This window comes from Corvus hawaiiensis, chromosome 1 (genome assembly GCF_020740725.1).
Source record: "Corvus hawaiiensis isolate bCorHaw1 chromosome 1, bCorHaw1.pri.cur, whole genome shotgun sequence".
Lineage (NCBI taxonomy): Eukaryota > Metazoa > Chordata > Aves > Passeriformes > Corvidae > Corvus > Corvus hawaiiensis.
The window spans coordinates 24,286,425-24,300,722 of record NC_063213.1 but is presented as its reverse complement, the minus strand read 5'-3'; the positions used below and the strand labels follow the sequence as shown (position 1 = coordinate 24,300,722).

At 41.5% G+C, this 14,298-nt stretch overlaps 2 protein-coding genes across 2 annotated transcripts in view; both read right to left on the bottom strand.

Moving 5' to 3' along the window:
- Positions 1–5,682: 5,682 nt before the first annotated feature.
- On the bottom strand, positions 5,683–11,757 carry IGFBP1 (insulin like growth factor binding protein 1). The gene is made up of 4 exons (XM_048296629.1): positions 11,329–11,757; positions 9,456–9,634; positions 7,744–7,872; positions 5,683–6,610 (listed from the first exon to the last, which is right to left on the bottom strand). The coding sequence occupies exons 1-4, from the start codon at positions 11,717–11,719 to the stop codon at positions 6,479–6,481; spliced, it is 831 nt and encodes a 276-aa protein (XP_048152586.1). The 5' UTR covers positions 11,720–11,757; the 3' UTR covers positions 5,683–6,478.
- The window catches only part of ADCY1 (adenylate cyclase 1), a 190,457-nt gene continuing 185,716 nt past the window's right edge, over positions 9,558–14,298 (bottom strand). The window contains exon 20 of the mRNA XM_048296607.1: positions 9,558–9,634. Coding sequence (XP_048152564.1) covers positions 9,590–9,634 — 45 coding nt within the window. The 3' untranslated portion in view covers positions 9,558–9,589. The remainder of the gene's footprint in view (positions 9,635–14,298) is intronic.

The window sequence follows — 14,298 nt, the reverse complement described above, 5'->3', positions numbered from 1 at the left end:
GAAGTCTTCTGGTATGTCCAGTGGACCTGACTATCTTCTAACTAGAACATATTTAGGCATTTGGTTTTGGAGTCTCCATCCTTGGAGATACTCAAAAGCCATCTGGACACAATCCCAGGCAACCATTCCCTGGTGGCCCTGCTTGAGCAGAGGAGGGTGGACCAGGTCATCCCCAGAGATCCCTTCCAATCCCAAGCGTCCTTTGAGCCTATGAGCCTATCAAGATGTAGCAGTTTGGTGTCCGAAGATCCAGCATGTGAGATTGTCTACATTATGCAATGAATTGATTGAGAAGATGTTACAACTTTTTTTTCCCAAAAGAAAATTTTCTGGTAAAATGCCAAGTAGTACAAATTTGTTGTTCCCCAGAAGAAGCTTTAGTTTTAAAACTCTGCATTTTATTTACTTCTTCCAGTTCAAATTTTGGAGAGGTAGAAGTATATATACCAGCCTTAGAGAAAATCCCATTGAAAGAAACTTTCCTTTTGCTTTTACCTTGTACGTATGTTAAAAAATGTAAATGACTTCAAGGCAGAATGTTGCTGCACAAAAAAAAATGGAGACGAGGTATTAGCAAAAGCAGAGGGTAATGCTGCAAATCTCAGTTTAACCTTGCAGAATGTGTGTCCTGCTGCTGTATGCATCCTGGCTTTCCACTTCTGCTGACCTATCCAAATTCCTTAAGAGCATTTCTCCGTCAAGGCTAATTTCACCCCACTGCTCCCTCCATGAGCTGGGATGGAAAGAACGGCAGCAAAATTATCCTTGCAGAGGGAAGCTGAGGTTTCATCCAGAAAAATCACCTAACCTGAAAAACTCAAAAGAAAATGTCACCGAGAAGGACTGCTTCCCACAGCCATTTGTGGTAATTCCTTCCAAAAGTGGAGTAGTGAAGGGACTTGCTTACAAGAGCCAGGTTGAGAGTGCATTTCCGTCACTCCTTGCAACTGGTGAGCAGAGGCTATTTTTTCCTGCTTATGCCATATAGAGAATATTCAAGGTGAAACATGTTTCCTATGTCTGCTGTGTCATGTAACTTGCACTCAGTAAAAAAGACCTAACAGACTGAGCTTGGAAAGTTGATTATTGTTTTATCACAGGGGTAATGCATGCAACCTTCAGCCCCCAGATCCTGCCATACATTTCTACACTGCTATTATCAAGCAACCAGTAACACATTGCTGATCTTTGTTCCCTTGCTGGGGCTAAATGGTAAGGGCTCAGCTGCCAAAGCAGCAATAAGCAGAAACCATAGGCAAAGAAAAAATATGAGAGAAGATGATGATGTAGCCATTATTTGCTCTATGCCTCCACAGATGTCCCACACTAAGATGCTTTTCCAAAGAACTTCAGCATCTCCACATCAGTCTGGTGAACTACAAAGCACTGTCAGTGAGAAAGAGGAAAAATCACCTGTCACCATTCACATAATTACACAACTAAAAGCCTCAGTATAGGCACAAATAGGCTTTTTGTTAGCTTAACAGCCATTGGAGGAGACTGAGAACAAGAGGAAGACTGCCTATGCTGTGTTCAGCATAACATAACTGCAGCACAAAGACTCCACTAGAAGAGCTGTGTCTGTTCGTCAGGCACTGTCCCTGATGGGAAATGTGGCTGGTAAGAAAGCACCAAGGAGGTAAGCATGTGCCCAACACTGCATTCCTTTGTGTGCCCTTGTCTCTGCTGGGCTGCCCATGCTGCCACTCAGACTTGATAATCCAAGAGGGAGTCTGAAAAGATGAGCAGAAACTTTTTCAAAATAAAACAGCCATGATCTGGAATAGACTAAGTTTAAATTTATTCATTTGACCTTACTGCAACATCCACGAGCACCCTTACTCCCACATCTCTCTCATGGGATGCTTCCCCTCTTCCTGAACCCTCACAGTAGTTTCCTTGCAGATGTACTTTACACTCTGGGAGAGGATGTAAGTCAAGGGAGGAGAAAAAGAGGGAAGATAAAGCCTTCACTGGCAGAGCTATTTTCATTATTCAGAGTGCAAGTGCTGGTATGTCTGGGTTCCTGCTCCACTGCTGTTTTTGGTACTTACTGGTAATACAGAATGAAGGGGCTGTATTCCTAACAGATCATCTTCTTCTTTGTCCCCTCCCACCTTAGACCTAAGAATTACTAGGTAATATAGGGTTGTATGTCAGTAAGAGAAGCCTTCCACTTGCACCAACTCTGCTACTGTTACTCAATAATACCACCTACCCAAATCTCAAAGAATCAAATAAACACAATTAGATGTTTATTAAGATGCTCATACCCCACTTTCCTCTGTAGTCTGGATACCTGCCCAATTCTCGATGCAATGTACAGCAACAATTGGTCCAAAAATGTGAAATGTGTTTGCAAACAGAAAACATGAGACCTGTTTTCAGTGCAGCCTGGGGAGACTGTTTAGGATAGTGGTTTATCAGTGGAGTGACAGCCGAGGAAAAGTAGACCAACTTCAAAAGTGTTGTCTAAAGATACACATAGGACTTGACCACTCAGTTTGCAGCATGATCGGAGAGTCTAGCTTGGAGTGAGTCACTTGGATCTTTTTTTTTTTTAAAGGCATTTTTTCTTTATTATTTTAGTGTATTATTTTTTAAAAAAAATTATTATTATTATGGGTTGAGCAGGGGTTAGATATTGGTGTTGTTCTGCAATAGCAAAGCAATGATGTGTGTAGAAAAATAACATAGTTCTGAAAAGTCAGTGCTGCTCGACTACTGGCAAAGCACAAACATCTTTACTTCTGACTTTGCAGCAAAAAACCTGCTCTGTATTAGCATTTTGTTAGGGTTTCCTTGTAATATCTAAAGCTGTGGGAACTGAGTGCTTTCCAGAAATGCAGTAAATCCTGTGATGAGTCTTTGCCATGTCCCATTCTTTTTCATCCCACTTTTCTTCTCCCTGAGGAAAGAAAGCTATATATGATGCATTTTCTGATTACCTTTTAATTTTTTTCTGTGTTTAAGACTCACATTAACAAGTGCAAGATCAAAGGAATATGTTTGTAAAGTAAAAGGCTAAATTTTTTTGTGCTTAATATCTAATTGTATTTTGGACTGGGTCTGCAGGAAGCTGTTCCCTGGCTAAGTTTTGCTTTTCCAAACCATGTGTTCTTATGGTAGAGAAGTGACAGAAATGCTGACGAGCTTTCAGTGTTGGGGTTGGCTGCCCTTCACCACCATTTTCTTTACTCCTTTCTCTCCCCTCACTTTCTGCCCGCTCTAGTTGACACAAATGTGTCTCTGCTGTACACCAAAACAATGAGCAGAACTGACTCAGTATGAGCAGAGCCCAATACCAGGTGATTTTTGGTTATCTTGGACAGCTTTAGGGGAAATGTTAGGTAGAAAATTAAGTGCAGAGGGCAGTGACCTCATTTCTGTGCTATGAGCATTTTGCAGCTGGCTGTAGGCCATGGGCAGGAGGAGGCATGGCTGGAAGAAACCCTGCTGCAGCAAACCTCACAAGGTTTTGGCAGGAAGAAGCACAAACTGGGTAGGTAGGGGTCTCAGATGACATGAACCAAACATTAGAGATGCTCATCTAAGACCTTCCCACCAACTAACTTCTTTTTAGGTAGAGTAGGAGGAATGCAAGTGAGTATGAAGGGAGGGAAAAAACAAGGATCAGTACATTCCCTTTAAACATCCAGCTACATGCTAGGTGACCTGAGCTACTAAGAGTATCCTGTGGCACCTTCCTTGTTTGCCTACTCATTCCTGCCAGGCTTGGTTTGCCAGCACAGGAGGAGCCATTGCAGCAGGCACACAGTGAAGCCAGGACTGCCAGCTGAGACATGCCAAAAAAAAAAAAAAAAAAGCAAAACCAAAATCCTCCACAAACAGAAAAAATAAAACAAAGGAAAACTGCAGACCTTTGATTTTTCACCCTGATGTTTGAGGCTGATATAAGAATTAGGACAAAGGATGATATATGTCACCTATGGTGTAAATGTAGTCCAAGATTCTGGCAGCATTTTCATAGGGGAGATAACATTTGCCTGCTTTGCCTCCTTGCATTAGTCCTAATCCCAGTATATGGAAGAGTCTGGTCCAATTCAGACAGCTCATCCCAGAGCAGCTCAGCAAATGTCTGTCCTGGTGAGTCCTGGCAAGATGTCACAGGAGGCCAGATTGCAGATAAAGAGGCACCCCTCTCCTGCAACTTTCAGTGGGATGTAAGGGGCTAAACCCTTCTAAGAAATTGGCCTGTCATGCCTGAATGTTGTGCAAAGTAACTTCTGCTTCTGGTACTTAACAATTAGAGGAAAGAGTGTCTCCTAAATCCCTGTCCCTACTGAAAATTCCAATTTCTTACAGCTAGGATGGGTACCTTCCACCCTGCAAAACGTCGGAAGTAGCTGTCCACTGGATTGCTATTCTGCAAATAGACTATTATTAACGCTATGAATGTTTCCCCTATATATAATTATCCCAACAAAAAGAATCAATTTCTGCTCTTTAGAGATAAAACTTTACACAAGGTCTATGGGGTGAGAGAAGTCAGAGTGCTCTTAAGAGTGTGCTGTAGCTGAGAGACTGATTTCCTCTCTTCACCATTTTCCCATGGCAATGCCATGACAATTGTTCAGTGCTGAGTAGACTCCCTGAAAAGGGCTCCAAAATTATGCCCAAATTTGCTGCTTCTTCATTATTTTGATACAGTGATTGCCAAGCATTTGGAGATAGTGAATGTGATGCTGGGACACAGTTTTAGCCAGGTCTCACAGTAACTCATTACAGGGATGTTTGTAATTAGTTACTTACAATACCAATACCATCAACAGATTTTTTGCAGTGCTTTCCTTGGAAAGATCTCAAAAGACTTCACAAAGGAGGTCAGTAGTATATCCATACTTTTAAATCTAGAGTAGTTTAATAGACCCCCATCAGATCGGCAGACATTGGCATGCAGATACAGCCAACACAGTCAGCAAGTGCAACATATGATGCCACAGAAATGTGACAGGGAGAGCAGAGATCTACAGGCTTTGGTTTTGCAGTTTCTAGAAGCTGCTTCCCTCTCCCATTTAAAATGCAAATCTTGTACCAACAAAAGTCAGGAGGATTTTAGGCTTTCACTTTTGCCAGACTCTTAGAAAATGTTATCACTCTCAGGCTGTTTTCATAGGAAGGATTGGTGCAGACTGTTTTCAGCTGTGGGACTTACTCCCACATCAGTTTCTCCATGGACAAAATCAGCTTGAAGCTGCAATGGCAGTCACTTGCATTCTCTTTTTCTCTACAATCACTAAGTCAAAGGAACTTGTAGGGGAGGGAAATGGACCATATCCCAAGCCAAGAGTACCGTCTTCTCTGCTTTCAGAAAAAAGTGTAAGGCTGGGTTTTTTCCAGCCTCCTTTTTATAACCTCTGACGTTCTGTGCAGGAAATGGCTGTTTCTAGTCTTGATGTTATCTTTTAAGTGTACTAATACTTCTGCCTTGGGCTTTTAAGTGGAGAAAAGCATCCAGCTTTCCTATCCAGAAAATCTTTTAATAACTTCCCTTGGAAGCTGCATGGCACAGCTGGGACTAGAGAGGACAGGACTATGGGAACAGGGCAGGGAGACCAAAAGAAGGAAACTCATTGAAGGAAAAAGGTGCAGAATTCAGGAGGCAGATTTGTAAGACTTTTGCCTGTTTTCCTGTTGAAGGGAAGCAAGCAGTAAACAAAAGACAAGGGCAGAGTAGAAGACTTTAATAGCTCATTTTAAATAATATGCCATTGTCAACATGTGAATGACTTACACCTGTCCAATGTGGTGCAGAATATCATATTATGTTTTGCCGTTTATCCAGTGCAAATATTTAAATAATAGATACAAATACTGTCCCATCAGGAGCTTCAGTATATAATCTTTGCTTTTTAAGAAACAGCTTGGCACTGAAACAGAAGTGCAAAAGTAACGTAATATGTACACAAAACAGGTTTTAAATAAGTTTCTAAGCATGCTTTCTACTAAAATCTATTTTTTAAAATTCAGTTTTACATCTAGAAATATGTAGTACAAAAATGCAAGTTTACAAGCCATTTTTCCCAATATCTATGCCATTTGAAGTCTTAAGTAGCAACATTCCTCCAACATGATGCATACATTTAAGCGCAATAATATTAAGTATTTAAATATAAAGTTATGAAGTGTTTGAGAATATAAATTAGTAACAACACATAGAGACAAAAATACATGCACTGTAAAATAAATAATTCATCAGCTTTACATTTGAGGATATATATAATATTATACAAACAAAATATACAAAATTACAGGATTTGATCTTGCAGTTGCTCATATTTGTCACTTAAACATCTAGGCAATCTCAGTGCAGTAAAAATGTTACTTTATGGGGTTACTCATACACTAAAAATCAGGTGCACAAGACTACTTTAGTGAAATGGCTCCTGACTGGAATGGCTCCTGACAAGAACAGGCCCCACAGAAAACCTGGTGTGAAAAACCTTGGTGTTTAGTTTTATTCTTGTGAGCTGAGATACTGTTGGCACTCTGGGTCTCCTTTAATTTCTGGAGATCCAGGAATTCTTCTACCATTTTTTGGATAGACACACCAACATGCAGCAGATTCTCCATCCAGTAAAGTTTCACACTGGAATATTATTAGCAAAAAAAAAAAAAAAAAAAAATCACAATAAGTAACTGTAAGATTACCTGTGAGGTACTGCAAGTAGAGGTGTTGGACAGAATGAGGATCAGAAGGTGGGGACCCACCATGCACAGGCTTGTTTTGAATGCAGTGGTCTACAGAGCCTCTAAACAACACACTTAGTTAGGGACCCAAGACCTAAGCTCAGCTATCACAAGAGCAACTTCAGATTTAGAACTGTCCAGTCCTTGGTAAACTGCAGTAGAAAGCAGCAATATCTTCCAGTGCCAATGTGAGAAATGGAAGGATGGGAGAATATACAATCTGATAGGGTGAGAGCAGTGACTGAATTGTCTGCCTCTTCACACAAGGAGACAAATAAGTTGGTATGTTTTGGGTTTTTTTCTTGGGGAGGGGCTTAAACAGATTTAGGTCCCAGGTCACAGTGTTTGTGAGTCACACCGTGATGCTATGCCCAAAACCAAGGAGTCTTGGTGACACAGATTTACATAGACCTACTAAATTTTTGTGTATAACCTGTGGTTGCAGGGTGTGGCTTAAGGTTCAGAGCTTTAGTTAATTCTGCAGATTACTCTCACTGTAACTTGCAACAGATTTTTTTGACAGTATAATGGAAATGAACAAATAACCTAATCCACAGGTGGCACAAATCAGTTTTTTTGTTTGACTTTCAGAAGGTTAATTTTGCTCCAAAAAGTTTTCTTTCACTGCCTATGTAGGTTTTCCACTGCCTGTGAGCTGAGAGCCCACTTTTTAATAAGTGATTATTATATATTCAGTGGGCTTTGTCAGGTAGTATGGCAAATATTATAAATTAATGTCAACTGAAAGTATGCTAACAAATCAAGTGCATGGGAGCAGACAGGGTTAAAATATTTTGGAAGAGGCTTTGAGTGCACCTGTTCTGCAAAGGGAAGAGACTCCTGCCTCTATTGCTGACAGCTCCCAGCATGTGGATCACCTTGAGGAGAAGGACAAACCATCTGCTCTCACTACTAAGTATCCCTGTTTTCACAAACTTGTGAGTTTGGGAGCAGAGGGCTGTGAAAGGGTTGGCTGTATCAGGCTAGTTGCAGCACTGCTGGGAGCAGAGAAGGGGAAAAAGGCACACACACCTGTTTACTGTGGTAAAATCCATTCTTGTTGCAGTTGGGCAAGTAAAATTTGTAAATCTCCCCTCTGCTTCTCTGCTGAGCCTTCACCAATTTATACAGGGCTCTGTAGAGCTCCTTCTGACAAGGACCCTGCAAGAATACCATGCACAGGTAGTGGATACCAAAATCACAAGGAAATCAGCTACACACAAGGTGACCAGAATATAGACAGTAAAAAGCTGAAAATACTTATTAGGCATAAAATCTACACCAGTATGTGTTTTTCTGGTTTCAGTAGGAGCAAAGCCAGAATACTATGGTGTTGCATTCAGACCTTTGTTTTTAATTCTTTGAGGTATTTTCTGTCCTCATAAACATGGGGATTTTAGTCCTTAAATTGCCACACACGGAAATTTAACCTGTACTAAGTAAACACATTACTGCTCAGAGGGTACAATCTAGCCTATTATGGGGAGATGGACATTAGAAGACTGGTATGTGAGATTGGCCACGTTTTTCTGGGTTGCCATGGCCTTCTGCTGTGTTGATATATGGAGGATAGGTGCAAGATATATATAGATGGTGCAAGAACAAACATCTGAATGTTTGTTATCTTTTGCACAGGACAGAACCGTTGCCAAAGTAACATGGAGCTATTCTGTAGCTCTGGGACCAAACCCCAAAGTTCTTGGAACTGGGAATGAAGAACTGTTTGCAATATTCACTGTTTTCACAATTTGCTGTCTCTCTTTTTCAAAGTCACAACTTCTGTACATCAACAGTACCTTGAATCAGTGCAAGAAAGGAAAAGTCACAGAACAAATATTTCTACTTTAGAGTGAAAATAAACATAGCCTCTGCTTTTGAAAGATCTCCCCTCATATAAGTTGTCACATTCCAGTCTGTGGGTTTATCTGTGGCTCTGAGTGAGAAAAGCAGAAGCCCTAAAATCAGAACTGAAGTTAACAGCGCATGTGCATAACAGTTCAAACTAAATCAGTGATTAAGTCCTGTTCTGGATATGGAATGAGGCTTCCTAAGGTAGGGTGGTGCTTATTGTATTTTCGCTTTTTCTTTTCCATTTTTTTGTCTGTGACCATTACGAACCCAGACTTCTGTGCTGCCCGACTAACCCAGCTCCGTAATGCACAGGTGCTGCTGCCTGGGGGGGGTCTAAGCGTGGTTCTCTAGTGCCCTCCAGTGGAACAGAAACCTGCTTGCAAAGGCGCTACACCCCAACTACCCGCTGGGATTTTGCAAAGTCGAACACCACTTTAATTGTTGAGCATTTTGTCTTTCTACATGAATGTACTTAAAAGTGTTTCCTTGTGATCAGAGAGAATCAAGTTTTGGTTTGCATTGGTGTTTCATCAATAACTACATGGAAGGATTCCCTTTTATTTCGCTGTGTGTCAGACCAGTGACAAATGCCTTTTCTTAATTAAAACAAAAAAGGAGTCCAAGAATTCCTGTAAATTAAGGGACCAGGTTATCATATGATTGTAAATGTGGTGAAACATTCAGCCTCTGGATGAAGTCTGTGTAGGACATACCTGATGCACGCCTGTTATTATTGCTCCAGACATTTTGCCTGTTCCTCAAGCATCTGATGAGGACATTCCAGAAGTTGGTTTGCCAGCTACCCAAAATACTGACATCTCAATGTTGCTGCTAGAATTTTTTGCAAGGATCTACTGAAATCATCTCTGAAAAAAAAAAAAAAAACAACCCACCTGCTCTTTCCATTTCTTGAGTTCATATATTCTCTTTGTTTTCATGTTTTCATATGCAGTGATGGAATTCCAGGGGATGGATTTATCCTGGTCTATGGGGAACATCACCTGATAGTTCAGCAGCTGATCCTGTGTTATTTCAGTGCTTTCCAAAGGCATACCATCACGTTCAATAGAATCTGGAAATGAATCGTGAAATTTTGTGAAATTTCAGTGAAATTTTGCATTTATTTGTTGAAGTTAAAAAGATGAAGAAAAAGATCAACCAAAAGAAAAAAAATAAAGTAGTATCTAAGACAGATCCATTAGAGTAGATCTTGTAGGAATAAATTACATGTGCAGCACAGCAAATTATACTTTGGTCATAAATTCATAGAAGGGCTCAGCAGATGTTCTCTAACATGTTGGGTATTTTATGATCCATCAAAATTACTTGAATACCAAAGATGAAGCTGCAGCCAGTCTGTTAGAAATTAAAAAACCTTCTTGATCACGGTGGTTTGTAGAAACTTGGCTAAATGAGAAAAGACTGAAGCTAAACTTGTAATGAATTTACATTTTTGTCAGTGTGATGTATTTCTGGTTTTATTCATGAGACAAACTGCTCCAGACCTCATCCCGTGGTATCCTGTACTTTGTTCTTGCCTCACAAATAAGATGGGGTAGCAATTCACAGGAGACAGCAGTAGCTCATGCTGGCCTGCAGTAGACCAAATAGCAAAGGACTGGCAGAAAATATTTGGATCTGCCAGATCATGGTCTGCTTGCCAGTGCCTAAATCAGCATGTGTGAAGTGTTCCACTGAAAGCAACAGAAGCTCTTTGCAATTGCAGGTGATAGGATATAGGATAAAATTTTTATGTGTCTAAATTACTTGCTGGATCAAGGCTGTAAACGGACAATGGACTAAAAAGCACCCTTTGAAAATTTTAAACAAAAAATGGAGATGAGAAATTGAGGAGGGAAAGAAAAGAAGAAAGAAAGGAACGAAGCAAGCAAGCAAGCAAACTCTGGAAAGAATCAAATCGAATACAGGTAGTTTACATACTCAGTTTAGTCACTGTTCTCTCCCTTCCTCACCCCCTCAAGCACAAGAGAAACTCCACTTACGTCTACTGATGGCTATTGTTATTTTGAGTCAACGATGATTATTTTTGTAATGCTACCAAGTTACCTTCATCATCACTTCATGGACATAGCAGTAATGATGATGAAAATAATAATAATAATCATAATAAATTGAAAAATAAAGAAATAACACTGAAGAAATTCCTGCCCATCATATAGTCTAAGACGCTTGAGATGCCATTTTGCCTCAAGATAGTTTGACTAGCACTCCACTACTCCAGATACATTTTATTCCTGAAATGAAACGAGGCACAAAGCCCGTTTAGTCTTTTCACTCTCTTTCATGGCTTCTAGAGAAGGACATAAGCAAAGCCTATAAAACGTTTGTCCTACTGTAGCTACTGTTTAGTACTAAAGAAAAACTGTCTGCAGCCTCCCAGATACTTTATTCTGGTTATTCTGCATTGTCCCATCACTGTGCTTTAGGGTTTTCGTGCTCTCAAGACTGTAGCATACCAGCTTGCTGCGAACATCCTATGCCCGGCACCAGGATGCACCTCACCTCGAACAGCACGTTTCCCTGGAAAGTGCATTCCAGTTTCCTTATTTTTCAAACGCCTGCCTAACTTCGCTCATTGTTCCCAGCCTCTGTCTCCCAGAGCCCGCAGCGCCGTTTCCAGCTGCGGTGCATCTCGCCTACCAATCCCCCCGGCTGCCCTCGGCCGGGGCTATGCCGCAGCGTCCGGGCACAGCTCCCGACCCGGCCCGTCCGGCGGCGCGGAGCGGGGGAGCGATGGAGCGGTACCTGCTGGCTCTTCCGCGCGCATCCCTCCGACCTCGCTGGCGGGCAAGCACGTCCCGTTCCCCTGGATGAGGGAGGAGAGGGGCCGGGGCTCCCCGGCGGGGACGTGGCAGCGGAGCCCCAGGCGGCAGCGGGCGGTGTAGACCCCACAGGGCTGCCCCGGCCCGAGGGCGCAGGTCTGGCAGCAGCCGCAGCCGGGCTGCCGGGCAGCCTCCAGGCAGTCGGCCGCGACGGGCGGGCACAGAGCGAGCCTCTCCGGGGTGCATGGGGCGCAGAGCACGGGCTGCGCTCCGCGGACGAGGCGGGCGCCGGGCAGGGCCGGCAGCATCAGCAGCGCCAGCAGCAGCAGCGCGGGGAGCCAGCCGTGGCACAGCGCGCACCGCGGGCCACTCATGCCGCTGAGCAGGGGCCGGGGGAGGGCAGCTCGGCGGCCTGGGGAGCAGGAGGCACTTTACATACATTCCGCTTGCTCGGGCCATTTATACACTGCTTTGCCCGGGTATTAATCTTTAACCCCGAGTTAACTATTATCTGAACAGGAGGGCCGGAGAAGCATCGTTTCACTGGCAGTTCAAGTCCCTGGTCACTCTTCCCCTCCCTTTTCACTTTCCCCCTTTATCTATTTTCTTTCCTCCAGACATGCAGGAATGCTTTTATTCCCTCACTCCCACCTCTTTGCTCTAACACAGTTAACAAGGAAAAATGTGGTGGGGGCTGGAGGTGAAATTGGAGGAGGGGAATGGATGAACAGGGGCTATTCCCTCCCCTTTTCCCTGTCACAAATGTCTCCTGTTCTTGACATTTCCTAAAAATGTAAATGTTCAAAAAACAAGGGCAGGGGGAGAGAGGAGGGAAATCCCATTGAAACTGAAGCAACTGAATTCATATTTCCACAGCAAAAAAATAAAAAACCCCTTGTTTAATTTTCGTCGTGTGGCTGCAACTTAGAAGTACACTGACATGCCAAAGAGGAGGCCTCAAGGGTAATAAAGCCATCAGGATATTGTAACTACTGCACACATGCACGTACGAGTCCTTACATTAACCTCCGGGAGGGGCTGTGCAGCTGAAGCAGGATCTCCTGTGCCTGGGCTCAGTTTTACTACTGCTCCTGGGATGAGAGGAGGATCAGTCCTCAAAACACACACTTCAGGGAAACCAGTATTTGTCAAACAGTCCAAAAATAAATGAGATACCTGTCTGTCCTTTTAACCCTCTCCATCTCCTCCGTATCACCTAGGGGAGGTGTAGGTGGGAAATCTTTCCTTTCCTCCTTTGCCTGCAACAGTTGCCACTCCAGTAAGAGAAAAAGTACTCAGACTTCACTGTGCTGAACAGATCATTTTATTCTGGTATGCACAGTATGTACCAAGCTTGAAATAGCACATTCCACTGCAAAGTCATCTAATGCAGCATGATTTTTCATTTAGTTGTTTCTTTGGTTCTTTTTACATTTATTTATCTTCTTTTGTAAATACATCATTTATGTGAAAGAAAGTGAAGCAGAACTGCAGAGCATGTTTAATGTCGTTATTCACTCTGTTTTCTGATATTGATGCCAAAGGTTTTATTTATAATATAGTGATCTTTTACCCCTCATATCATAAGTCAGTTCTCAAAAGCATTCTCATTGATTACAGACTTGACACATCTTCACTTTACTTTTTTTTTAAAAATTCAGATAGTTTTGGAGATCTCTAGCTAGATACACCAAAGTTGAAACTCATTAGTATTTTTAAGTACTTTAAAGAAATCTGATTTTACAGATTTTAAAACAATTCTCTGGACTTCACATGTCTGGGAGTAAAATTTAGCTGAAAATTTAGGGCACAACAATTTCTGCAGAACATTGCAATTAGACTTTTCAAGCTCTTTCCCCCCTTTAATTTCTACTTTTTCTTGTACATCTGTCTTAGAAAACTACGACTCTCTTACCATTCAAAATGAAGTGAAAAATATACAGAAATATGTCTGTTTCCTCTCCCAAAGAGAAAAAGGAAACAATGCAAAACAAAGTCCCATTCATGACGAAACATGAAAAAGAATTACGAATGGAAAGTGGACCAAGTTTTAAAATGACAAAGACTCAAAGAACACATATGCATTTGTATATGTGTATGCATGCATTCCTTCAGTTATCTATTTATGGATTTTGCTGTTTAGACACCTTTTTATGAGCAGAATTGAGGATCATTGACCGACTGCTTAACATAAGCTACTTGCCTCTCAAATTACTCTACACTGCCACTGTCCTGTCTGAGTTTTTCTGTCTAAGAAAACTGAGGTGAACTGAGAGTAAATATCTTTTGGTGATATATGTGAAATTATTTTTAAAAAGGTTTTTTTAACACATCACCATCATTTTTAAGTAACCAGATAAAGACACTTAATGCAAGAACAGCGTACTTGTATAATGTACAAGCCTACATAACAAAACTTCCATTAGTTTAAAAAAAATCTCATTCTTCCCATGCACCATCATGTATTCAGGTCTTTGGCAAGTTTTTCTTTCCTGTCAGGCAGCTAGCAGTATCTGAACTGCTCAGGCAATTCCTAACAACTTGTAGCCTTTTAGAAGTCAGATCTTTTCAGTGTACCCAGTAAGATAAACAAAAGATAAACAACACTCCTCCCCATTGATTATAAAACATTTTGAAAGTGGTTTTGGTTTGTTTCCTTTATAGTTCCAGGTCAACTTGAAATGATGGCCCAGCCCTTTTTTTCCTTGCTATCTTTTGTGAATTCAAATTGAGGAAACCTAGAAGTTTGCTAAAGCAGACTTTGTGAGATGTTCTTCTGTACAAAAGGTAGACCCATAAAAAATCAGTCCCTTCATATTTCATTTATGTAAATGTAATGAACATGTGTTAGAACAGGTTATAGTAACTTAGGGCAGTATCAATCAACCAGGCAATGCTTTTATATAGGCCATGGGACATCAATGAAGTGAAAGTAGTGTATATGTTTATGTAG

Excerpts from the sequence above, each read along its gene's own strand:
- IGFBP1 (XM_048296629.1), bottom strand. The coding sequence starts at position 11,719 with ATGAGTGGCCCGCGGTGCGCGCTGTGCCACGGCTGGCTCCCCGCGCTG. Across the intron at positions 7,873-9,455 it reads TCAAGAAATGGAAAGAGCAG|GGTCCTTGTCAGAAGGAGCT; the intron begins GTGGGTTGTTTT and ends GTATTCTTGCAG. Across the intron at positions 6,611-7,743 it reads GATTTTACCACAGTAAACAG|TGTGAAACTTTACTGGATGG; the intron begins GTGTGTGTGCCT and ends ATAATATTCCAG.